The 26177-nt window shown below is 42.9% G+C and overlaps 1 protein-coding gene across 1 annotated transcript in view; it reads right to left on the bottom strand.

The window, feature by feature from the left end:
• The window catches only part of ALK (ALK receptor tyrosine kinase), a 737626-nt gene extending 721242 nt beyond the window's left edge, over positions 1–16384 (bottom strand). Inside the window, exon 1 of the mRNA XM_006061052.4 lies at positions 14699–16384. Within this exon, the coding sequence (XP_006061114.3) occupies positions 14699–15383 (685 nt within the window). The 5' untranslated portion in view covers positions 15384–16384. The remainder of the gene's footprint in view (positions 1–14698) is intronic.
• Between the last annotated feature and the right edge of the window lie 9793 nt (positions 16385–26177).

Genomic DNA, 26177 nt, shown 5'->3' with positions numbered 1-26177 from the left:
CCTATGCAATGTTAGATAACCAATACCTAGAAATACAAATCAAAACCACAATGAGGTGCCACCACACACTGGCAATGCCAAATATTTTGAGGGATGTGGATGGAGCAAGTAGAACTCTCATACATTACTGACAGGAGCAAAATACAGTACATATACCTTGGGAAAATGTTTTTTCAATTTCTAATAATGTTAAACATGCATTCACCACACAATCCAACAATTCTATAATGGATTTAAGATAATTTATAACATATGTCCACAAAGTGAATTATACACACAATGTTCGTAACAGCTTTAGTCATGAGTGATCCAAACTGGAAACAATCTAAATGTCCATGAACAGATGAATGGATACACAAATTGTTGACCCTTAAACAATGCAGAAGTTAGGGATACCTACCCTCCTGGCAGTTGAAAACTTGCATATGATTTATATTTGGCCCTTCCAATACAGGGTTTAATTCCTCCATACCAGCTGTTCCACATCAGTGGATTCAGCCAACTGTGGACTGTGTAGTACCTGTTGTTGAACAAATCCACGCATAAGTGGACCCCCTCTAAGTTCAAACTCAAGTTGTTCAAGAATCAACTGTATGTTCATACAATGAGATGAATAAAAAGAAACAAACTACTATTATAATACACAATAACTACACAAAAAAAATCTTAAAAGCATTAGAATTCTAAGTGAAAGAAGTCAGATACAAAAGAATATACTGTATGTTTTCATCCACAGAACAGACAAAACAAATCTATTGCAATAGAAATCAAATCAGATATTGCCTAGAGCAGGAAGTACTGGGTTCATTGCAAAAGGTCAAGGAAGACCCTCGGGGGTTGATAGGAATGTTCTGTATACTAATTAGGAAGGTGGTTACACAGGTGTACACATTTATCAAATAAAACACTTAAAATAGGTGCATTTTATTGTATGTGAATTCCACTTCAATAAAATTGAAAATAACCATTATATAATGTTGGTCGTAAGTTCAGATACCAGGTCAAAAATAATCCTTCCAGGCCAAAAATATTCAAGTGTTCCTTCTCACTTCCTTCCCTCCCCCACCCCTATTCTCTGTCACTCTCGGTTTCCTTTACTATATCTATGCATCTCCATATCCAGAAAATAATCCCTGTCTTCTGTTTTCCTCGGTTACCTCTTCTTACACATTCCTCTCTGTTTTCCCACTTATATCTCTGTCATTCTCATTTTTATCTTTCTTTATATAAATAAAGTTGTGCTTCTGCCCACTTTTTTTCTGTCCCCTCTAAACACTTTCTCTCTTTTTTAACTCACTTGAATGTAAGACCAAAGAATTTTGAAATTTTGATTTATTACTTGAATATTTGTTAAATTTAAGACTGAGTACAAGAAATATTTGTGTTTTATTTAAATTATTTTATTTAAAATGAAATTATTAAGAGTTATTATGCATAATTTATTACATAGTCCTTGCTTGCTACTTTTCCCTCTTTGAGTTAATGACCTCACTTGTAACAGGGCTCCCTTTCCCTGCTTTAGGAAGCTTTTGAAGCATCCATTCTGGCCACCAATGGAAGAAATGCAATCAAGAACTGGGGAAAAAAACTAATACTTGTTGAATACCAACTGTGTGTCAGGACTTTCTATATGCCTTATCCTATTCTCACAGTAACTCAGGAGATGGGTATTATTTTTCTCACTTTACAAATAAGAAAAACCAAAATTCAAAGAAGAAAATAAGTAGCCTTGGGCCAATAAATGGTATAGGAGGGCTTCAATCCCAGATCTTTTACTTATTCTACTATGGTTTATCCAAAGTCATGTATGGACATGAGAGCTGGACCATAAAGAAGGCTGAGCACCGAAGAATTGATACTTTTGAACTGTGGTCCTGGCAAAGACTCTTGAGAGTCTCTTGGACTGCAAGGAGATCAAACAAGTCAATCCTAAAGGAGATCAACTCTGAATATTCTTTGGGAGGACTGATGCTAAGCTGAAGCTCGAATACTTTGGCCACCTGATGCAAAGAGCCAACTCATTGGAAAAGACCTTGGTGCTTGGAAAGATAGAGGGCATGAGAAGGGGATGACAGAGGATGAGATGGTTGGATGACATCATCAACTCAATGGACATGAGTTTGAGCAAATTCTGGGAAATAGGGAAGGACAGGGAAGCCTGGTGTGCTGCAGTCCATGGTGTTGCAAAGAGTTGGACACGACAGAGCAACTGAACAACAACAACCCATTATTTAGAATAGGACCTTTTACTTTTGACTTTACAGAAGTCCAATTCCTCGATAAGAAAATGTATAAATGAATGGTGTTATATTCATATAAAGGAATACAACACAGCAAATTAAGAAAAAGAAAGACTGAATGTTGGCGCACAAAATGACCAATGAATCCTACATAAATCATGCTGAGTAAGAAAAGTCAGACACAAAATAATATATACTATATGATTCCATTTACATGAAATTCAAAAATAGGCAAAACTAATTGATGATACTGGAGAAGGCAATGGCAACCCATGATATGGATGATAAGGATGGTTATCTTGGTTAGGGGTTGAATACAGACTGCAAAAGGACAGGAGGGAACTTTCTGGGGATGCTAGAAATGTTTTGTATCTTCATCTGGGTGATGATTATATGGATGCTATACATGCGAATTATCATCAAGCTGTACACAAGATCAATAGACTCAATCCACCTTATTTGTCATCCCTCAATTAAAAAACAAATCATTTTTTGATGCTAAAACACAGGTCCTATGTCCCACTAGCAGAGATCCATTTCCAGAAAAGTCTGAAATTGAGCAAACTGATTTCAATGAAACAACCTCACTTTAGGAACCTTGGGGAGGGGCTTTACAAACACTTTTCAATGCTTCTGAGCTGTTAACTGAACTTTACGGCCTGCATCAAAGTCTGGGATGTTGCATAGTTGCTCTGAATGCCAAAGGTTGGGGGAACTATGTATGGATGAAGTAGAATCTTAGCACCTGTCATGATTCTTATATATTCATTTTTCTACTTCCTTACATATTTATTTCTGAATAATCCAGAGTAGAGCCTTCCACATAGGTTATCTCATACAATGTAACAGCAACTCTGTGAGGTAGTCAAGACAAGATCTGTGTTATCTCCTTTAGGAAAACAAAACTCAGAGGCTCAAGGTGTTTAAGGGATTGCACAAGATTTCAAATACAATGAAGGCTAATATCATAAGAGAATCTAGGCCTCCTAGCTCCTAATCCAGTGTTCTGTTCACCAAATATATATATATATATATATATATATATATATATATATTTTAATTATGTGGGCTGAGAATGTAAAAAAGATCTACAAAGAAGTTCCACCCATGCCCAAGTTCACAAATCCATATTGTGATGAAAACTAAATAAAATATAAGTGAGAGAAAAAACCATAACCAATGGTTTAAATTTTCCTTCTGATTTCCTTTGGTTATCTGCCTGATTTCCTTTAAGCTTGCCTAGATTTGCTTTGTTTTACTTTCATACTTTTTTTCATACCTACCCTTTAGCCTTTTCCTTACTCAAGGGAATTCAGACTGCCTACTTCTTCATGCACCTGCTGTCACTTAGCCAGAAAGGGATGATTCAGGGAACAAAGTCTCTTAATTAACCATGTGGTTAGGTGTATCTGCCCCAAAGGAGCTCTCTTTCTGACATGTTCTTAGGCTTCCCACTTTCTGGAATGTCTATGTTGTATCACCAAATGGATTTGATAAAATTTCCCTGGGAAAGGACCTAAGCTAAGAACAGTTCTGCTGGAAAATTAATCATAATATTTACTGAAGAAAAAAAAAGCTATTCTGAGAAATCTGGCTCACCCAAAAATATATGGGGTACCTCCCACCCCCTTACTATCTCACCACCAGGCCTACACTTGCTTCAAACTGCTCCAATCTCACACCTTGACTGTGTGAAAGAACCCAGGTAATCACTAGGTTAAGAAACACTGGCCATGCCCTAGATTGGAGGACAAAGCAAAGGTTCTAAGAAAGAAGGCATTCACAGGGCTCCTTACTAGCTATTTGCTATTCTCTCTACATGACCCCTGGACCTATAACCATCCTCACCAATACTTATGTTCATCTACTCTCAAGCAGAGATGATAACCATGTGCATCTTTTGGAGGCAGTGGCTCATCTATGGCTCACAAAAAAACACCATCTATAAAATGCAGTGTGGATGCTTAGCAACTTATTTTAGGTTAAGGTGATTTCCTAAGAAATTAGGAATGTGGTGCACTGGAGAAGGGAATGGCAAACCACTTCAGTACTCTTGCCTTGAGAACCCCAAGAACAGTATGAAAAAGCAAAATGATAGGATACTGAGAGGAACGCCCCAGGTCGGTAGGTGCCCAATATGCTACAGGAGATCAGTGGAGAAAACTCCAGAAAGAATGAAGGGATGGAGCCAAAGCAAAAACAATACCCAGTTGTGGATGTGACCGGTGATAGAGGCAAGGTCACATGCTGTAAAGAGCAATATTGCACAGGAACCTGGAATGTTAGGTCCATGAATCAAGGCAAATTGAAAGTGGTCAAATAGGAGATGGCAAGAGTGGACATTCTAGGAATCAGCAAACTAAAATGAACTGGAATGGGTGAATTTAACTCAGATGAACATTATATCTAAGAAATGGAGTAGCCATCATGGTCAACAAAGGAGTCCAAAATGCAGTACTTGGATGTAATCTCAAAAATGACAGAATGATCTCTGTTCGTTTCCAAGGCAAACCATTCAATATCATGGTAATCCAAGTCTATGCCTCAACCAGTAATGCTGAAGATGCTGAAGTTGAACGGTTCTATGAAGACCTACAATACCTTTTAGAACCTACACCCAAAAAAGATGTCCTTTTCATTATAGGGGACTGGAATGCAAAAGTAGGAAGTCAAGAAACACCTGGAGTAACAGGCAAATTTGGCCTTGGAATATGGAATGAAGCAGGGCAAAGGCTAATAGAGTTTTGCCAAGAGAACGCACTGATCATAGCAAACACCCTCTTCCAACAACATAAGAGAAGACTCTACACATGGATGTCACCAGATGGTCAACACTGAAATCAGATGGATTATATTCTTTGCAGCCAAAAATGGAGAAGCTCTATACAGTCAGCAAAAACAAGACCAGGAGCTGACTGTGGCTCAGATCATGAACTCCTTATTGCCAAATTCAGACTTAAATCGAAGAAAGTAGGGAAAATCACTAGACCATTCAGGAATGACCTAAATCAAATTCCTTATGATTATACAGTGGAAGTGAGAAATAGATTTAAGGGCCTAGATCTGATAGATAAGAGTGCCTGATGAACTATGGACTGAGCTTCATGACACTGTACAGGAGACAGGGATCAAGACCATCCCCATGGAAAAGAAATGCAAAAAAGCAAAATGGCTGTCTGGGGAGGCCTTGCAAATAGCTGTGAAAAGAAGAGAAGTGAAAAGCAAAGGAGAAAAGGAAAGATATAAGCATCTGGATGCAGAGTTCCAAAGAATAGCAAGGAGAGATAAGAAAGCATTCCTCAGCGATCAAGGCAAAGAAATTGAGGAAAACAACAGAATGGGAAAGACTAGAGATCTCTTCAAGAAAATTAGAGATACCAAGGGAACATTTCATGCAAAGATGGGCTCGATAAAGGACAGAAATGGTATGGACCTAACAAAAGCAGAAGATATTACAAAGAGGTTGCAAGAATACACAGAAGAACTGTACAAAAAAGATCTTCACAACCGAGATAATCATGATGGTGTGATCACTCACCTAGAACCAGACATCCTGGAATGTGAAGTCAAGTGGGCCTTAGGAAGCATCACTCCAAACAAAGCTAGTGGAGGTGATGGAATTCCAGTGGAGCTATTTCAAATCCTGAAAGATGATGCTGTGAAAGTGCTGCACTGAATATGCCAGCAAATTTGGAAAACTCAGTAGTGGCCACAGGACTGGAAAAGTCAGTTTTCATTCCAATCCCAAAGAAAGGCAATGCCAAAGAATGCTCCAACTACCGCACAATTGCACTCATCTCACAGGCTAGTAAAGTAATCTTCAAAATTCTCCAAGCCAGCCTTCAGCAATATGTGAACCGTGAACTTCCTGATGTTCAAGCTGGTTTTAGAAAAGGCAGAGGAACCAGAGATCAAATTGCCAACATCTGCTGGATCATGGAAAAAGCAAGAGAGTTCCAGAAAAACATCTATTTCTGATTTATTGACTATGCCAAAGCCTTTGACTGTGTGGATCACAATAAACTGCAGAAAATTCTGAAAGAGATGGGAATACCAGACCACCTGACCTGCCTCTTAAGAAACCTATATGCAGGTCAGGAAGCAACAGTTAGAACTGCACAAAAGGGAACACAGGCTGCTTCCAAACAGGAAAAGGAGTATGTCAAGGCTGTATATTGTCACCCTGCTTATTTAACTTCTATGCAGAGTACAAAATGAGAAACGCTGGGCTGGAAGAAGCACAAGCTGGAATCAAGTTTGCCAGCAGAAATATCAATAACCTCAGATATGCAGATGACACCACCCTTATAGCAGAAAGTGAAGAGGAACTAAAAAGCCTCTTGATGAAAGTGAAAGAGGAGAGTGAAAAAGTTCACTTAAAGCTCAACATTCAGAAAACGAAGATCATGGCATCTGGTCCTATCACTTCATGGCAAATAGATGGGGAAACAGTGGAAACAGTGTCAGACTTTATTTTGGGGGGCTCCAAAATCACTGCAGATGGTGACTGCAGCCATGAAATTAAAAGATGCTTACTCCTTGGAAGGAAAGTTATGACCAACCTAGATAGCATATTGAAAAGCAGAGACATTCCTTTGCCAACAAAGGTCCGTCTAGTCAAGGCTATGGTTTTTCCAGTAGTTATATATGGTTGTGAGAGTTGGACTGTGAAGAATGCTGAATGCCAAAGAATTGATGGTTTTGAACTGTGGTGTTGGAGAAGACTCTTGAGAGTCCCTTGGACTGCAAGGAGATCCAACCAGTCCATTATAAAGGAGATCAGCCCTGGGTGTTCTTTGGAAGGAATGATGCTAAAGCTGAAACTCCAGTACTTTGGCCACCTCTTACGAAGAGCTGACTCATTGGAAAAGACTCTGATGCTGGGAGAGATTGGGGGCAGGAGGAAAAGGGGATGACAGAGGATGAGATGGCTGGATGGCATCACCGACTCGATGGACATGAGTTTGGGTAAACTTCGGGAGTTGGTGATGGACAGGGAGGCCTGGCGTGCTGCAATTCATGGGTTCACAAAGAGTCGGACACAACCGAGCGACTGAACTGAACTGAACTGAATTTTCTAAGACAGCCTCCCATTCAAGTCCCTGGACTATGTGTCTCCATGGAATTTCAAAGATTTAAGTGCTTTTCATGGGCTCATGTCCATTAACCACTTAGGACTTTGCATCTCTCCATGGCATCCGGTCCCATGACTTCATGGCAAATAGATAGGGAAACAGTGGAAACAGTTGCTGACTTTATTTTTCTGGGCTCCAAAATCATTGCAGATGCTGACTGCAGCCATGAAATGAAAAGACGCTTGCTCCTTGGAAGGAAAGTTATGACCGACCTAGACAGCATATTAAAAAGCAGACATTACTTTGCCAACGAAGGTCCTTCTAGTCAAGGCTATGGTTTTTCCAGTAGTCATGTATGGATGTAAGAGTTGGATTATAAAGAAAGCTGAGTGCAGAAGAATTGATGCTTTTGAACTGTGGTGTTGGAGAAGACATTTGAGAGTCCCTTGGACTGCAAGGAGATCTAACCAGTCCATCCTAAAGGAGATCAGTCCTGAGTGTTCACTGGAGGGACTGATGTTGAAGCTGAAACTTTGGCCACCTGATGGGAAGAGCTGACTCATTTGAAAAGACCCTGATGCTGGGAAAGACTGAAGGCAGGAGGAGAAGGGGATGACAGAGGATGAGATGGCTGGATGGCATCACTGACTCAATAGGCATGGGTTTGGGTTGACTCCGGGAGTTGGTGATGGACAGGGAGGCATGGCACGCTGAGGTTCATGGGGTTGCAAAGAGTCGGACATGACTGAGCAGCTGAACTGAACTGAACTGCATCTGACAATGGGGGACTTCCCTGGTGGCTCAGATGGTAAAGAATCCATCTGCAATGTGGGAGACCTGGGCTTGATCCCTGGGTTGGAAAATCCCCTGGAGGTAGGCATAGAAACCCACTCCAGTATTCTTGCCTGGAGAATCTCCATGGACAGAGGTGCCTGCGGGCTACAGCCCATGGCGTCAAAAAGAGTCAGACATGACTGAGTGACTAACCACAGTACACATCTGACAATGAATGATGAGGCTAGAAATGTACAGGAAGGGCACAGCTCCAGCTAATTACAATAAAGGAGTTGCCAGAGGTCAGTGGTCCAGCATGTCTATGGACATGGTAAGGCCTGGACTGCACAGATCATTCTGAGGGAAGATCCACCATCTGAAAACTACTGCTCTATAATGCCTCTATCTTTTTCTTTCTCAGCATTCATTTCCTTACTTTTCACAAAGTTAAGACTTTGTTTATTTCTAGACAAAAAAAAAAAAAAAAATTGGATTGTAAATATGCCACTTGATTCTCTGGACTGAATCCAAGGTCAAAAGGCCTATAAGAAGATAATGTGAAGTGAAGTTGCTCAGTCGTGTCCAACTCTTTGTGACCCCATAGACTGTAGTGTACCAGGCTCCTCTGTCCATGGGATTTTCCAGGCAATAGTACTGGAGTGGATTGCCATTTCCTTCTCCAGGGGATCTTCCCAACCCAGGGCTGGAACCCGGGTCTCCCGCTTTGTAGACAGACGCTTTACTGTCTGAGCCACCAGGGAAGTCAAAGTAAATGCCACACCTCAACACCTCTTTTCATCTACATTTCTGGCAAAGACAGGTCTTCCGTGATGGAATAATAGAAACTGTCATCCTGGTCACTCCCCATTTCCTCTGGATCTCACCTCTCATCTCTTAGGAGTTAGAAGTTAGTTGTATGGGGAACACACAGCATCACAATTGCTGCCAGGGCTGCCACGTATTGCCACACACGAGGACTGCACAAGTCCAGATGGCACCATTCAAATAGGCTAAAATGTATACGGAACCCTTGTAATTGCAGAGTGCACAACCTGCACAACCAGATGCTAGAGTGGTTCTGCTTCTAGGAAAAAATATAATTGTTCATATTGATGGAACAGTTTATGATGTTTCAGGTTTTGGATTAAGATTTGCATGTGCTGTGCTTTGTCGCTCAGTCATGTCCGACTCTTCGAGACCCCATGGACTGCAGCCCACTTGTCCATGGGGATTCTTCAGGCAAGAATACTGGAGTGGGTTGCCATGCCCTCCTCCAGGGGATCTTCCCAATCCAGGGATTGAAAACAGGTTTCCCACACTGAAGGCAGATTCTTTACCCACTGAGCCATCAGGAAAGCCCTAAGATTTACATGCATCACCTAATTTAATATTCGGGACATGATCTTGAGATAGGAACTATTTACTATAACCATTCTCAAATGATCAAACCAGGCCTTAAAGATTTTAAGAAATCTTTTTTTTCCAAGTCATGGCTATTGCCCACCAAATATTTATTATATGACCTTCTGAAAAATATAACGTAAAGCTTTTTGTCTATTTACATGTCTTGGTTATTTATAGTATGCACCTTGAGATGATTCCCTTAGCGGAAAGAGCTCTGATTTGAAGGCAGGATATGTGGTCCCAGTCAATATCCTAACATATCCTTCAGCAAGTCATAACCTTTCAACATATGAATGAAAGTTTTCAGGTCTAAAACTTTCTACCTAAATGACCTTGAAACAATGTTATCAAACTTCTGGATTCCAAGTACTCTACTTACAAAATAAAGCAAATATTTGCCCTTCCTACTGTATGATTGGTAAAAATGACAAATGTTAAAATGATTTATAAATTATAAAGTCCTATACAACTGTAATAGGACATTAATAATGATTATTTTAAAAAGCAAAATATCTTTTCCAAATCAGGCTGGGCAAATTTCTATGAAGTTTTGTCAGGCAGTAATCCTGAGAGTGGCAATAAGCTGCAACTTTTGCTCACTCAACTCTCCTTCTTTTCTCCTACCCACAGGCCAGTCCCTCTTTACCTTCTGCAGATAAACTGCCTTATAAAAGCTTTCATTTTTATTAATGATACTACTCTCCTCCCACATTCCACATAAAACCCCTCATGAACCTTCTTTCTCTTTTGTAAATTTGTGAAAGGATCAATAGGATTTAGAAGAAGAGCATTTTTCAAATAGCTGTATATATTCTCAGCATTTCAAAGGGTTTTCAGTAGCCAGTAAGAGTTCACCAAATCTAGAACTGATCTCATCTTCTCAAGATCCAAGTACCTTTTGTCTTGCCCAATGACTTGATGCCACACATATGAATAAATATATCTTTAATGTATAGTTCTGGGTGAGTGTGACTCCCCCTAGTGAATATACAAAAACCTCAGAGAACACTCTGTTTAATCTAGGGATAAAGAATAAACTCATTAATTTCAAAATAGTATTTTCAAGATACCAACAATGTTCTTGTAAGCACTTCCCACAAACTTCAAAGATACATATGCAATTATTTTCTCTTCCCCCTGGTAACATCAAGACCCAGAGGCTCTCCAGAACTGCATCCCAAAAAACCCAACTCCTGATGCTGTTCTCCATCCCAGCTCTCCTGTCTTCTACAGCTTCTCAACATTTGAAAATATAGAACTGATTAATTATGAATGCTGTGGCTTGTCTGACCCACATCTCACCTTACTCTTTTGCTCCTTTGGAATTCCATTCCATAGTCAGAGGAATATCAATTTCAGAAAATAAGGTTTCCCTGATATCTAACCTGAAGTTTCCTTCTGCAAGTCTCATCCTATTACTTCTGTGGGCCACACTAAATAACTCTTCCCCTTCACTGCCACTCTTCCTCTTCAGAGATTTATAGATTGTTACCATGGCTTCCCCTTCATCACCACTTAGCCCAGCCATATATATTTAATTTTTTTCATCTTTTGTCATAAATCAGTCCATTCAACTCTTAAATCAGCTCTCTGCTCTTCTCTGGACTAACTCCAACTCTCCCAATTCACCTCCAATAACTGATATCCCTTCTGGGAGCTCCAATTTACTCTCTATCTTCCTTCCCTCTCTTTGCCCTTTCCAGAAATGAAATAGGAAGGGACTAACAGATATGTGAGGTCAAGGGTCAGGAATATTGCATTGTATATACCTACTCTAAATTCCTTAGGCCTCTCCATAGTACATATAAAATCCCAAGTCATATATCCCCTTTCCTGGAATGAGAAGGCAGGTATTAACAGTGAAACAAGCCCTCTTATCCCACAGATCATTATCCTCTAGGCTTCTGCCTGGAGGATAGCAGAAGCAAGATGTCAAGACATTTACACAACAGGTTACAAAGTAGAGCTATGGGCAATGTGGTAGCCTCCAGGCAGACATCATTTTTGAGGTTTGGACTGTCCCAAGATAGTGTACACCATCTGTATAGCCCCAGTAACTCTCTGTACCTCTTTTCAATGAATGGGTGTTCTGGAGAACTACTTCAGACTTTTCATATGTTGATCCCATTTATGAATTCACAATAACCCTCAAAGAAACACCATTAATATGGCATGCATTATAAAGTCTCTCAGACATCCTTTTGTTCTCTCAGATAGCCCAAACTGCAAGTGATATGAAGGTATTTCTTTGTTCTAACTAGGTGCTTTTCCATTTTTTACCACATTCCTAGTCATGGTCTTCTCAGGTTTGGTACCCTACCTTTAGTCTGAGACAAATGGGCTAACCCAGGCCCCTCAAAACAAGGGTTGGCAGAAGACCCATCCTCTCCAGTTTCTTCCCCACAGACAGCCCCACCAGCAAGACCATTCCCCTCTAGATTAGACCATCAGTTACTCAGGCAGAAACAGGGAGAAATTTACTGAGCTGTGCCTATTTTTCTTCACTTAATTGAAGATCCTATGTCACAGAACAGTTAAATGCCTTTTCTGTAAGTCAGAGTCTATATAAAAAGAATAAATCCATTTCCTCAAACATGATAAATAGCAAAATTAGTCCAATTGTGACTAACTGTTCCAAGTGTGAGAACCTAAACTTCAATTTTGATACAAGAAAATTTGATAAAAAGAAAATGAATGAAACCACAATAATATATATTGCCCCAAACATAAAACATGATACAGAAGGGTGTGCCCAGTCCCTTCACAGGAAGTCTGCAGTAGAGACTGTATCTAAATGAGGCCGGGGAAGCAGTGATAAGGCGAGAACCTAGTCCTGCATGGCCAGCTGCCTAACTGCAGACAGCATATGTCTCAGAGCAGGAGAGTCCAACCTGTTCCAAGTGTGATCACCACAAGGCCTGAAGTGGTTTTCAATAAGCTGTCTGTCTCCCTGGAGGTCATGGGGAGCTCATCCAGTTACACTTAGTGTCTTATTTGATCCCATCAATAATCATTTGATCCCAATACTGCTGAAAAACGCTTGGCTAAAATTTCTAGCCTTTTAATGGCAGAATCCTGGCTCTTTCTAAAACTAGCATTGCTAGATGTGTCAAATGATGCATAAGGGCTTCGTCCTGCTGCCAAATGGACTGTGTTGCTGAGGGAGGATTTGGGATGTTCACTGTGCTTCCCCACAGCCAGTAGCAGAGCAGCTCCCAGAGAACACTAATCTCTACATGAAACTCCCTCACTCAGCAGCTCCAACACCTCATCTAATGTTTGACTGGAGTATATTCTTCAAAAGCATTAAGTGTGTGACTCTCCAGAGGCACCAGTGATAACTTCAAGCAACCTGCTTGTTTATAGTAGGTAAGTTCAGAGCTGTAGAAAGGACCCCTTTGCCTATATCATCAGCATCTAGACTGCTAGGGCCTGCCTATATAACAAGAAATGATAGGAAAGTTTCAGAGATGCTCAGAGACATGAAATTGGGAGAAAATCTGCATTCCCAGAGAAGTAATTTTTATATCCATTACTCAAACATTAGGCACTAAAAGAGAATGTTGCATGTATAAACCATGGAAGCCAAGACAACATTAAAGCACAGCTGTTCTTTACAAAAGTATCTGTAGCGAACAACAGTATTGGTCTCTATCTCAGTTCACAGAAAGCACTATCAAATTCATCAGATCCTGTCTCTTGCCACAGGCTAGTATAAATTCCAACACTGAACTTAAAGGGGTCACTTTAGGTGCCAATACCACTAGCGCTAATGCTGAAATATGCATCCAGACTCTGTTTTCCATGGGGATCACATACCGGTATATTTTCTCTGCAATGACTGAGAAACCTCAGCTTCAGAATATCCCTTAATGAAACTACTGGGTATATGTGGGAGTGTGTGTGTGTGTGTGTGTGTGTGTGTGTGTGTTGGGACAAACATGGGAGATACTTGTAGCTCTATATTAGGCTTTTCTCCAATGCTTTCCATCCAGTTAATACAGAGACATTAGTAACCAGTGGAGCATGAGAATTTCATTTATTTTTGACAACGAGAATGATAGAAAAGATGCCGGGTTTTACTCAATGAAATTAGTGTAGGCATTTAAAAGGCATGCTTTCTCTTCTGTGCTTTCTCATTCATTTACATTTTATATTTTATTCACAAGACTTTCCCCAATGGTCTTACAAAAGAAACATCCATTCAAAACCACCTGGTTTTCCCAGTTAAAGGATATTATGGGAAGACTTAGAAGTAAGTGCCTAAATACACAACCCCAACTCAGTGAATATGGGAAGAAAATGAGAGTAAATGAAATATAAACCTCATTTCAGGAGTCGCCAGCAGCGAGATCTGCAGAGAAATGGGCCTTCCAGAAACAGGCATTCAGATCTGCTAACACAGATACTCAAGCTAAGAACTGCAGTGAAGGAACTGGGGGCAGGGAGAGAAAGAGAAATCAACTACTGTCTCTTGGTGGTTTCAGAGTGACTCCCCCAAAGGAAAACAATCTTGGCTACTTTGCTCTCTCTCTCCACATCTCCCTCCATTCCCCTGTCACCTGTCCCTTAGTTCCTCTGGGGCTCTCCCAATACATCCGAGAGGAAGAACAAGAGTCTGTGAGTGGACAGGAACTGGGATTAGGTGGAGAGCAGAATGAATTAATGAAGAAGAGGCCATTCCTAGGTAAGTCAACATTTGAAGATAGCTGGGTGGGATTCAATAATAAGGAGTTCTATATTCCCTGAGAAAGTATATCACATTCCCCAAATTTGTGGAGGCTAGGAAGAGTAACAAAGGGAAAGGAAGAAAGGTAACAGTTGAGATCTAGAACTAAGCTCTTAGAATGCAAAAGTAATAGAGGGATTTCAACTGTCCTAGGAGCCCCAAATAAAGGACATCCAATCCTGGCTTCAACCCTGTGCCTGTCAGTAGAAAGAGTCATTCTACCAAGAACAGGAAACTTTTCCCCCCTGACATGGTTGCTGAGAAGGAAGGGAGAGTCCCTTGGGGAGTTACTGCGTTCAAGGAGTAAATATAGTCTAACTGGGGAAGGAGGTTTGAGGAAGGAAAAAGAGCTAAGAACCATGGGCTGAGGTTTTGGAAATCGGGGTTAGTTGACAGTGGCTGTAAATTGATATGTGTTAAAACAACAACAACAACAACAAAACAAATCCCGAACCACTCAGGCGGGAGCTGCTCACCGGTCCCAAAGATCTGGAAGAGAAGGCGGGGCTGGGAGGCGCGGATCGCGGCGGACAGTCTTCCCTCTCTGCCCACTTCAGACACCTTCTTCTCCGGCATCAAGCGGATCCTCAGCCGCCCTTCGCCGTGTCGAATCCACCAGCTGAATAGATCAGTAAGGTTGAACTGAAGCAGCCCCGCAGTCGCCTCCTCTGGAGGCCCGACGCAGCCCTCTAGGATCGCCTCCTCTCCAAGCTCCAGCACCAGCTGCTTGGCGCGCCGAAGCTTGCGAATTGAGCCTCCCTTCAGCACCCTGGACAGCGCCCGTGCCTGAGCCGGGGTGGGAGAGCTGGCGCCTGCTGTCCACGAGACCCCGGGTGGTGGCCCCACCAGCCTAAGCAGTGGGGCGCAGTCGAGAGCCAGAGAGCCGCGCGCCTCCAGCCGGCCAGCCCTCGGCTCCGAGGGGGACGGCGGCGGCAGCAGCAGGTCCCGGGCGTAGACGCGAAAAAGCGAGGGCACCACAAAGTCCACCGCCAGGCTCTTCCTCTGCAGACGCGAATAGCTAAGCGGCTCCCGGGGCTGCAGGGCCGGCCCTATGGCCGGAGAGCCCATGCGCTGGCCGGTCTCGATCCCAGTCCCGAAGCCTGAGGCTGCCGGTGAAAGCAGCAGCAATACCAGCAGCCACAGAAGCCCTATGGCTCCCATCCCGCCAAAGGATGACTGTTTATGCTAGAGCTTCGACTCCCCGGGATCCAGCCTCACCCTCCGCTCCCCCTCAGATGAGAAGGGGTTCCTAACAGTCGTTGGTCCTGACAGGCTCCTTCCACCAGATATCGGGGGACTGTCCGAGCACTAGATTTCCTTTCCTCCAACTGCAAGGAGGAGAGCAGGAATCTCAATAAAACGGGACTGGAAGCTCAGGGGCGTGTCAAGAGACCCTGAAGCGCGAAGGGCTCAGCAGCTGGGACCCTATGCCTCTCGCGCGCCGCGCAGAATGCCGCGCCCCCGTCCGTTGATCGCCGCCCTTTGGAATGAAAGAGACTACTATGGTTGACGGGAGATGGCAATTAGGTACCGTCCTCTCCTGCCCCTCGCGGCCTGAGCTGTGGTCTGTCCACTCTTGAGCGGCCTCCAACCCTTTGCAACTTTTGTGCCGGGAACGGTGGCTCCGAGCTGGTATTTGGTGTCCCGGCCGCCTCCTGAGCTGCTTTCGGCTCTTCTGAGCTCCTCTTCCGCCTCTAGCAGGGAAACGAGGGCACCAGCTGTTTTCTCGCGCACCCTCCCGCGACCCTCCGCAGCGGGAGGTCTTTGAACTGCACTACTAGCTGAACTTCTGGACCTGAATCGAGCCGTCGCGTTGCGGAGCAGAGGCTCAGGCCGCCGCCGCTCAAGTTTACATCGTCCTTGCTATCCTCCCGCGTCTGGTCTCAGAGTTCTCAGGCACCAAAGCGGCCCCGGCGGCAGAAACGGAGTGAAAATATTCAGGGACCAAAAGCCCGAAATATTGCTGCCCCCTCCTCACTCATCGGCAGCTCCTGCGGCTTCAGAGGCTGGGCAGAAGGTGGCCGGAAGTCGCGTCTGTGCCCCGCGACCCTGTGGGCCGCGGCAGCCAGGGTGCCAGCTGCTACTGCCGCTGCAGCCCCGGGAGCGGCTCTATCGCATCTGCCTGTTGGCCCGCCACTTGCAGCTGGCGGAGCCGCGAGCGCGCGCCGAGAAGGGGCCGGGCCGAGGCGGGGGCGGGGTTCGAACGCCAACTCCTCACCGCCGCTGGGCCCACGCAGCCCCGCCCCGCCCCGCTCCGCTCGCCCGCCAGCCAATGGTGCGGCGAGGTCGACTTCTTATGCAAATCTGCAGATGGGGGGCCCCCCCGCTTTCATTGAGAAAAGCACAGAGCCCGCCCTAGCCTCCCTCCACCCCTCTTCCCTCTCTCGCTCCACCTCTGCCAGATTCCCTGCCCTGTGTCGCTTCTCGGTGAACAGGAGCGTGTATTAGATAAATAGTAGGACTGGAAGAGGCCTTTGTAATCAAGTATTCTAATTTAGCATTTAAGGGAAGTAAACGAATCCGACCTGTTCTGGAATAAAACTGGAGGCCAGGGGAGGGGCAGAAAGGAGGGGCAGAGTGACACTGCCAACTCTGGGCTTGAATTAGGGCCCTTAGACAGTCTTCTCTGACCCTTCCATTATTTGAACGCATTCCTGGGGAACCTGGTGATCCCACCATCCACACAGGATAAAATGGTGCGGAGGTCGGAGGGAGCATTTGGGGGGTTAAGAGGGAGGGTGGAAGTGGCTCGCGTTCTTGCAGAGTTGCGATTCAGCTACAACAAATATTTCAGACCGCAGTCACGCCGTGTTTTCTCAGAATGGTGTTTAAATATGTGTTACTTCCTTTACTCTCTGCAAGGTAAATATTTTAAACTCTAGTTTTAGAGGAAACTGAGTCGCAGAGATCTTAACTGATTTTCCTAGGATCTCATAGTCCTACGTGCCTCCCAAGCTCTTACTCATGCCTCTTAACCACTGCTCTTAATCATACCCCTCTATGAGTAACAGGCTAAGAAGTCTAGAAGTGACTTAGCTAGAAAGAATGATCTGGCATTCCTGTTCACAGTCCTGGGAGTGACAGTTCAAAAGTGCAGGCCATTTCTATAGCCCTGTGAAGTCAGGGCTATATCTCCAGTCTCTCTTCATCTCTCTTGAGCAGCTATCACAGAACCTGGATAATGGCTGTGTTTATAACAAGTGGTTCACTGGAATCGCAGACAAAACTACAATCTTTGGTGCACACAGTGGAGCTGACTCTCCCTCACTGAGTGACAAAGAATGACCTGATTCATAGAAGAAATGATGCTCCTACCTTGGTGGAGCAAGGGAAGGAGGGAGAAAAGGGAAGAGGAAGGGAAGAGTATGAAGGTTAATAGTTTCCTAGTATGTGAGCAAATATGTTTTGATTTTCATCATATTTCACTGGCATGCACACTAGTGAGAGAATAATTTTCTATGTGACATATTAAAAAGACTAAAACACAGGTCCTTTCATTCCCCACTGCAGCCCTTCCTTATTTCTCTGTTTAATTTTTGTCCAAAGTCAAACTGACTCCAGGCATTTGTTAATAATTATGAATCTGCTACAATCAACAGCCACTAGGGGGCTGCAGAGACTTTCAACTTAAGATATCCGCCAGGGTTGAACATTTTCCCAGGTAATCACCAGGATCACTGCCTTTTTTGCACCTTGTGAACACAAGGGTCTCAATTCTCATGCTTTTATAAATTTTCTCCAATATCCCCAAAAGAAGGACAAGTGCTTCTCTCTATAGATTAAATCACAATGAATCCAAAAATTTTTCCCTTTTTGTTAAATAATTTAGAAAAAGAGGCAGAAATGAATATTGATAGTCTATCAGTCACATATGAGGCATATATGTATATGCATATACATATGCATCTGTGTGTGTGTGTGTGTGTGTGTGTGTGTGTATCACATCACACAGTGGCCTTTTGAGAAAAGGTATGTATTATTATTTCCATTACAGAGACAAAACAACTAAGGCTCAGAGAGGCAAAATAATTTGCCCAAGGTCAAACAGTAAATAAATGAGTTGGAATTCAAACCAGTGATTTTTTTTTCCCCTAAAAATTAACACATCTCACTGAGATAAATTTGGCCTCTTGCTCATGCTTACAGCTATAATTTTGCCACTTCTCCCCTATGTCATTAGCTTCCCCAGTGGCACAGTGGTAAAGAATCCATCTGCCAATGCAGGAGATGCAGGAGTCATAGGTTCAGTCCCTGGGTCAGGAAGATCCCTGGAGGAGGAAATGGCAAACCATTCCAGTATTCTTACCTGGGAAATCCTATGGACAAAGGAGCCTGGTGGGCTACAGTCCATGGGCAGCATAGAGTTGGACACAACTGAGCAAGCACATCTATTCTACCTTATATCATTTCCATCTAGAGCACAGCAGATGGAAAAGAGAAATTAAGAACAAGTGGGGGAAAACAGAGACAGAAAGATTTAAAATGTGGCAGCAATGATAACTAACATGGTCTGATGCACATATTATGGACCAGCATATTTCAAAATAGGGGGCTTCCCTTGTGGCTCAGACGGTAAAGCGTCTGCCTACAATGCGGGAGACCCAGCTTCGAGCTCTGGGTTGGGAAGTTCCCCTGGAGAAGGAAATGGCAACCCACTCCAGTATTCTTGCCTGGAAAATCCCATGGATGGAGGAGCCCAGTAGGCTACAGTCCATGGGGTCGCAAAGAGTTGGACACAAATAATTTTCATGTATTATCTCATTTAAGAGTCACACTAACACTATGAGAAGAAGTAATAATATCTCTATTTTACAGTTCACAAATGGAAGCTCAGAGAGGGTAAATTCCCAACAACAGACTACAAAAGGTAACAAAATTTGTTACAGAATTTGAACCTGGATATCTGACTAAGAAGTCCATGGTATCAAATCCTGGATGACCTCACAGGACAGAAAATGGAGTATGGTGGAATAGACTGAGATGGACAGAGGTGAACAAGGATAAAACTGAAAACTCAACTCAAAAAGAGAGATATAGGGTGTGGAGTTACAGTGAGAGCAGACAGGAGAAAATGGAAGCCATGAAGACACATTTGATAAGATGGGCTGCTCTGGGTCACCTTGCTGACAACTTGGGCATTTAAGGTGAGGAGGAAGGTAAGTGAGATCATGAAGGAAGAAAGGAAAGGGCCAAGATGGACACTGAAAGCACCAAGACCCTCCTCTGGAAATTCCCAGTTTCTGGTAATGGTAAAGTGAATAACACTGATAAGCAGGGGTTTGAGTTCTCTGTAAGAAAAGCAGTAATAAAAACAGCATTTCAAATCCAGGCAGTGTGACATACCACCTCAAAACTGGAAAATCTGATTGAGACCTACAGAGTTAAGTCAGGCATTCAGTTGGTCAAAAAGAAGGGGGGGGGAAGGAGAAGAGAGGGGGAGGGAAAAGAGCAGGAGGAGCAAGAGAAGGAAAAGAAGGTAGGAGAAAAATCATAAGTTGAGCTAAAGCTAGTCATTAGAAGAGGCTTACTGCTAAGACATTTGGAAACTCACAGCCAGAGTATCTTATCTTGGGACAAGAGTAGGGAGTGTGATCTAGGAAAAACATTCAAATGAATGTGGATTTGTATTCAGGAAACCAGATTTTAATCACCATCTTGCTTCTTGAGGCTCTATGAATCTTGGGGAATTCCTTGATTTCTCTTGGCTCACACATCAAACTAGAAGAACCAGGTATAGCTTTAAGACACTGGCCGCTCTGAATTCTGTGTGAGATTCTCCAAGTGGCCAAAAGGTCTCATCCAAGACTGAAGACCAGAGCTGAGGTGGATCAGACGGTAAAGAATTTGCCTGTAATGCAGGAGACCTGGGTTTGATCCTTGGGTTGGGAAGATCCCCTGGAGAAGATAATGGCAATCCACTTCAGTATTCTTACCTGGAGAATCACATGGACAGAGAGCTTGGCAGGCTACAGTCCACGGGGTCACAAAGAGTCAGAAGGAGAAAATGAACTTCCAAGGGAACCAGGGAAAGAGTTTGAACCTAATGCTGAAAAGGGGAAAAATAAAGATTTATTTCCAAAAATGTATCTCTACTAGTAAACATACTTCAGTTCTGAAACTATATCTGCAATTACTGACCAGTCATACATAAGATATCTTCTAATACTAGAATTATTAATTCAACCATTATTTATTAAGCACCTACTATTTGCTTGGCTTTACATGGGGTGCCAAGGAGAGATACTGTGATGAATAAAACAGACAAGGTTCCTATTAGCATGAGGTCTTGATAAAAATTAAATGAAAAAATCAAGAATGGAAAATTGAATTCATGCCTATGCTATAACTAAGCAAAAATTATAAATACAAAACAAAAAAAAGTGGAGGAAAACATAAATAGATTTATTTATAAATAGACTTATTGGGCATGGCAAATTATGGGTGATTTTTTTTCTTTTTACAACTAGCTTTTAACAGTTTTGTAAAATAAATAATAATAGAATTTGATTCCCATAAAGAAAATATATCAGTCAGGATAGCTAGGTTATGCTGTTATAACAATAACAACAAAATCTCCCTAACAATGACATATAATCTCATAATCCATATCTATTTCAGGTCAGCAGAGAGCTCTGATTGTCATAATCATTTAGGGATCCAGGCTATGGAGGAGCTATTATTGTGAACTTGGAGGGTTTTGAATGAAAAAGTTCCAACCCGGAAATGTCACATCCTTTTTACTCATGACTCTGGCTGGAAACAACCATATGGACCTCTTCTATCATGAGAAAGTCCACAAAGTGGAGAGTGAGAAATATCCAGCAAACAGCCTCAGCGATGTCCAAGGAAAACCTGTTGAACTATTGCCTGAGATGACTCAGACCAGGTAGGGTCTAGAAGACTGGTGTTACCCAGAGAAAATATGATCTTAACTTGCTCGAGATCCACAGCCAACGGGACGGCCCAGCCACATGAGGCCGCATGGCCTCTCACTGTGTCCATATGTCATTGTGGAACAACAGAAAAGCTTGGTCTGCTCTCATCCCTCACAAGGCATGATATAAGAGGCTGCACAGACACAATAAAAGCCCTTCTCAAACACCAAAGAGTGACAGCTCTCTCCCAGAAACTATAAACAATCTCACATTTACTGAAAAGAGAAGAAACAACAGAGATCAAAGCAAACAGTTCACCAGTATGTATTTCACAGCAATCCCCGTGTTTGCTGAAGCAGCACATTAGGGAGGAAGGCCGTGAGCTATTACCACAACTAGCGTGTGTTGGTCTTACCTGCTGCTGGCCTAATATTTTCTTGTCTTTTTAAATATCTTTTTTGGCCAGGGAAGATGAAAGTAAAACTTTCTGGGTAATTTGATTATCAATGCAGTCCTTTTAAAAGACCTTTCAGAGGCTCCAAATCAACACAGTATCCATTCCATTTAGTTTTTTCTGACTTTCAGCCAACACAGGTTAGTGTCCTGGCCTGTGACTTTTAGTGACATCAAGAAACCGCCTTTGGTATCTTAGAGCCTAATCACATCTCTGTGACAGATCAGATCAATCATAGGCAGATCAATCTCTGAGCAATAGATTACATCTAACTGACCTGCTCCAGTTGTCCTAATGATCAAAAATAACAGGCAATTCCCACTTGCCGGTCCTATCTGATTCATTATTTCACATCTGCATTGTCTTGCTTGGTCTTCTCTCCCTGACTTTCTTCCTTATTCAGACCCAGGGGTGACTAAACACATTTGACTGAGCCCTACCCAGATGGAGAGACAAATTTTGGTTCTACTTAGGAGTAAGGGGGCAACAAAGGATGAGATGGTTGGATGGCATCACCGGCTCAATGGACCTAAGTTTGAGCAAACTCCAGGAGATAGTGAAGGACAGGGAAGCCTGTTGTACTACAGTCCACAGGTGGCAAAGTGTCTGACACGACTTAGCGACTGAACAACAACAAGAGGAATCTTAATGGCTTAGCTCAGATGGCTTATCATCAATTGCCTTTCATGCTAATCACTTTGAATCCTATTCAAATAACTGCTTTTTTTGTCTTGTCCAATGACCAAGCCACACCTTATTCCTAATTCCTTAAAGGGCTAAGCTTAGCCTATTGTTATAGGACTCTCCCCCTAATCAATACCCTTCCTCTGAAATCCTCTCTCCGCTGACTGGCTTCTCTGAGCCAGTCTCTTGCCAGCCCAACTATGTGTATACCAGTTCTCAGTCTTCTCTCCTATGGATGTGAACTAGAGAGGCTATCTTCCTCTATTTCCCCCTTCTTATGATTGGGCACACAACCAAGAATTCAGTTCAGTGGCTCAGTCGTGTCCGACTCTTTGCGAACCCATGAATCGCAGCACACCAGGCCTCCCTGTCCATCACCAACTCCCGGAGTTCACTCAAACTCACGTCCATCGAGTCGGTGATGCCATCCAGCCATCTCATCCTCTGTCATCCCCTTCTCCTCCTGCCCCCAATCCCTGCCAGCATCAGAGTCTTTTCCAATGAGTCAACTCTTTGCATGAGGTGGCCAAACTACTGGAGTTTCAGCTTTAGCATCATTCCTTCCAAAGAACACCCAGGACTGATCTCCTTTAGAATAGACTGGTTGAATCTCCTTGCAGTCCAAGGGACTCTCAAGAGTCTTCTCCAACACCACAGTTCAAAGGCATCAATTCTTCGGCACTCAGCTTTCTTCACAGTCCAACTCTCACATCCATACATGACCACTGGAAAAACCATAGCCTTGACTAGATGGACCTTTGTTGGCAAAGGAATGTCTCTGCTTTTCAATATGCTATCTAGGTTGGTCATAACTTCCCTTCCAAGGAGTAAGCGTCTTTTAATTTCATGGCTGCAGTCACCATCTGCAGTGATTTTGGAGCCCCCAAAAAATAAAGTCTGACACTGTTTCCACTGTTTCCCCATCTATTTGCCATGAAGTGATGGGACCAGATGCCATGATCTTCGTTTTCTGAATGTTGAGCTTTAAGCGAACTTTTTCACTCTCCTCTTTCACTTTCATCAAGAGGCTTTTTAGTTCCTCTTCACTTTCTGCCATAAGGGTGGTGTCATCTGCATATCTGAGGTTATTGATATTTCTGCTGGCAAACTTGATTCCAGCTTGTGCTTCTTCCAGCCCAGCGTTTCTCATTTTGTATTCTGCATAGAAGTTAAATAAGCAGGGTGACAATATACAGCCTTGACGCACTCCTTTTCCTATTTGGAACCAGTCTGTTGTTCCATGTCCAGTTTTAACTGTTGCTTCCTGACCTGCGTATAGGTTTCTTAAGAGGCAGGTCAGGTGATCTGGTATTCCCATCTCTTTCAGAATTTTCCACAGTTTATTTTGATCCACACAGTCAAAGGCTTTGGCATAGTCAATAAAGCAGAAATAGATGTTTTTCTGGAACTCTCTTGCTTTTTCCATGATCCAGCGGATGTTGGCAATTTGATCTCTGGTTCCTCTGCCTTTTGTGAAACCAGCTTGAACATCTGGAAGTTCACGGTTCATGTATTGCTGAAGCCTGGCTTGGAGAATTTTGAGCATTACTTTGACTTAATTTTGAGCGTTAATTTTGAGCAAAGTAATTAACAAAATTAATTTTGAGCATTGCAACCAAGAGTAAGCATTGCTTATCACTATAGGACACAGGTCATGACCACGGTTGATTAGATAAGAAGTGAACACCTGACTCCAGAGAGGCCCATCCTCAGGCTGGGCAGAGCCAATCAGCTTCCCTCTCCAACTAGGAAGCAGACTATGTGGAACTGACATGTGAGTCATTAATAGTGGGGCATCAGAATGCCCCCTAAAAACTGATGGTTTCCATTAGGCCTTAAATGAACATCTCACTTAGAAAATTTGGGATGTACTCTGCTCCTGGCTAATCAAACTAAGACGAGCTGGGACACTGCCCTTTCTCTCCCACTAGTGCTTCCTGGCACTAACTCCTTACAGAAATCCTACCTAGACACTGCTCTCTAAGCATAGGTGTACCTGACCCCAACACTACTCACCTTGCTATCCATAACTGACCTAGGTCTGCCCTCTTCCTGCTTCCTCTATTTTCCTAAAGCCTGCTGACGCTGGGCAAGTTTCACCAGCAGCCCACCTGAGTTATGGTCACAGGTAAAGACAAGACGCCCTGCAGATGAACAGGCATACCTACAAACTGTCTACTGTTCTCATGTACCAAATCAGGGCCACTTTGAAAAGTGGTCTTTGAACACCCAGGAGACCCATAGGCAACTCCTGTGGTTAGAGTCAAAGGTGCTGAGAAGCAGCAGCACTACTGAACTGCTTTTAAATTGGTCTTTAAGCAAACGAGTAAAGCAGCTCAGCCCATTAAGGAACCCTCACTCAGAAGCTGTCCCACTGACATGCTTCCCAGGGCCTTCGGGGACTCCACTAACGAACCTCCAGCAGCTACGCCAGTTACTTCCCTGCAAGTCACACCACATCAAGGCGAGTTTGCAGGGTCATGAATGCATGCCTGGCCCATTGAGGGAGCCCATCTGGTAAGTTTAGCTTCTATTTTCAGCAGCATGACATAATGAAGGAAGCTTCTTTGAGGGAAGCAAAGCATTTTTCCAACTTGTCTCTCCACTTCTTTACAGCAGTGAGTTTCAAAGCCTGATGAATGTAAGAGGTCTCCCTTCCTTCAGGGAATGATGAGCTGTTCTGTAGACTTTCATCATGACATGGGACTCTGGGGTACTTAGTAACAAACTGAGTTATCGAGGTTATTAAATGTTGGCATTCATAAACTAAAAATGGCTCATTATTAGAGTTTGCAGGGGAGTTTAATTCAGTATCCACTAAAAAGTGAGTACACTTTGCAAAGCCTGGCCCCATTTCCCAACTCCAGCTAACTATGAGTGCAATGCCTTAGAGGAAATTGTACTCCAATAATCTTCAGGAAGTCAGCTTTCGTATCACCAGGTACTCAGTGCCACTGTGAATTGCACTGAATGCAAATAATACTCCAGGCGAGTCTACTAGCATCAGGATTACCACACTGCTGTGAGCTGGTAAGGTTTTCAAGAGCTGCTACTTTTCAAAATATGAATTGTTGCTCATTTAGCTTCATTGATATTGTTATTGTTCTTTAGTCACTAAGTCCTGTCTGTCTCTTTTGCAACCCCACATACTGTAGCCCACCAGGCTCCTCTGTCCATGGGATTTCCCAAGCAAAAATACTGGAGCCATTTCCTTCTCCAGTGGGTCTTCCCAACCCAGGGATCAAACCCATGACTCCTGCCTTGTATGCATATTCTTTACCACTGAACCACCTGGAAAGCTCTTCATTAATATTAGAATATTATCAATTATTCAGTTAACCCTACAGTATGTAGTGATATATGGTTGCATTAACAGTATTTGGGGCCTATAATTTTTCCAATAATTAAAATTTAACATTAATCCACATCCCCTGGCTAATTTGCTTTTATAAGGACACAGTACATTATGTGCTGCTGGTGAATTTGTGCCACTGGAATAACTTGAACTTCTGTCAAAGAAAGTGTGATAAAATCACTGAGTTGTTTTAAAATTACAAGGTACTGTTTAGGCATATACAGACTTTATATTCTCACTTTCTTCTTTTATAATGTGAATAATATGTAAGAAGTATTTCTCACTAGCAACAAATTTATCACAATTTGTTCTTCTCCAATTCTTTTTTATCCTCTCCAACTTCTATCCATCACCAAAAGAGGGGTTGGGTGGGCCATGGAGTCTTTTGCCTCATACAAGTGGACTATGATCAAAAACACTTAAGGACTATGGAAGTTGGAAGGCCCACGGATGGGAGTCAAGGCCCCCACCACTTCACCAAAGCACCACCAGCTTGCCTAGAATCTGAGCACACACTCAGTTTCTATGTTTGCAGAAAGAATCCTGCTGCCAAAAAATGTTTGAAATCTCTGCACTACACATTTCTA

This window comes from Bubalus bubalis, chromosome 12 (genome assembly GCF_019923935.1).
Source record: "Bubalus bubalis isolate 160015118507 breed Murrah chromosome 12, NDDB_SH_1, whole genome shotgun sequence".
NCBI classification, from domain to species: Eukaryota; Metazoa; Chordata; class Mammalia; order Artiodactyla; family Bovidae; genus Bubalus; species Bubalus bubalis.
This window is presented reverse-complemented; position numbering and strand designations above follow the sequence as displayed.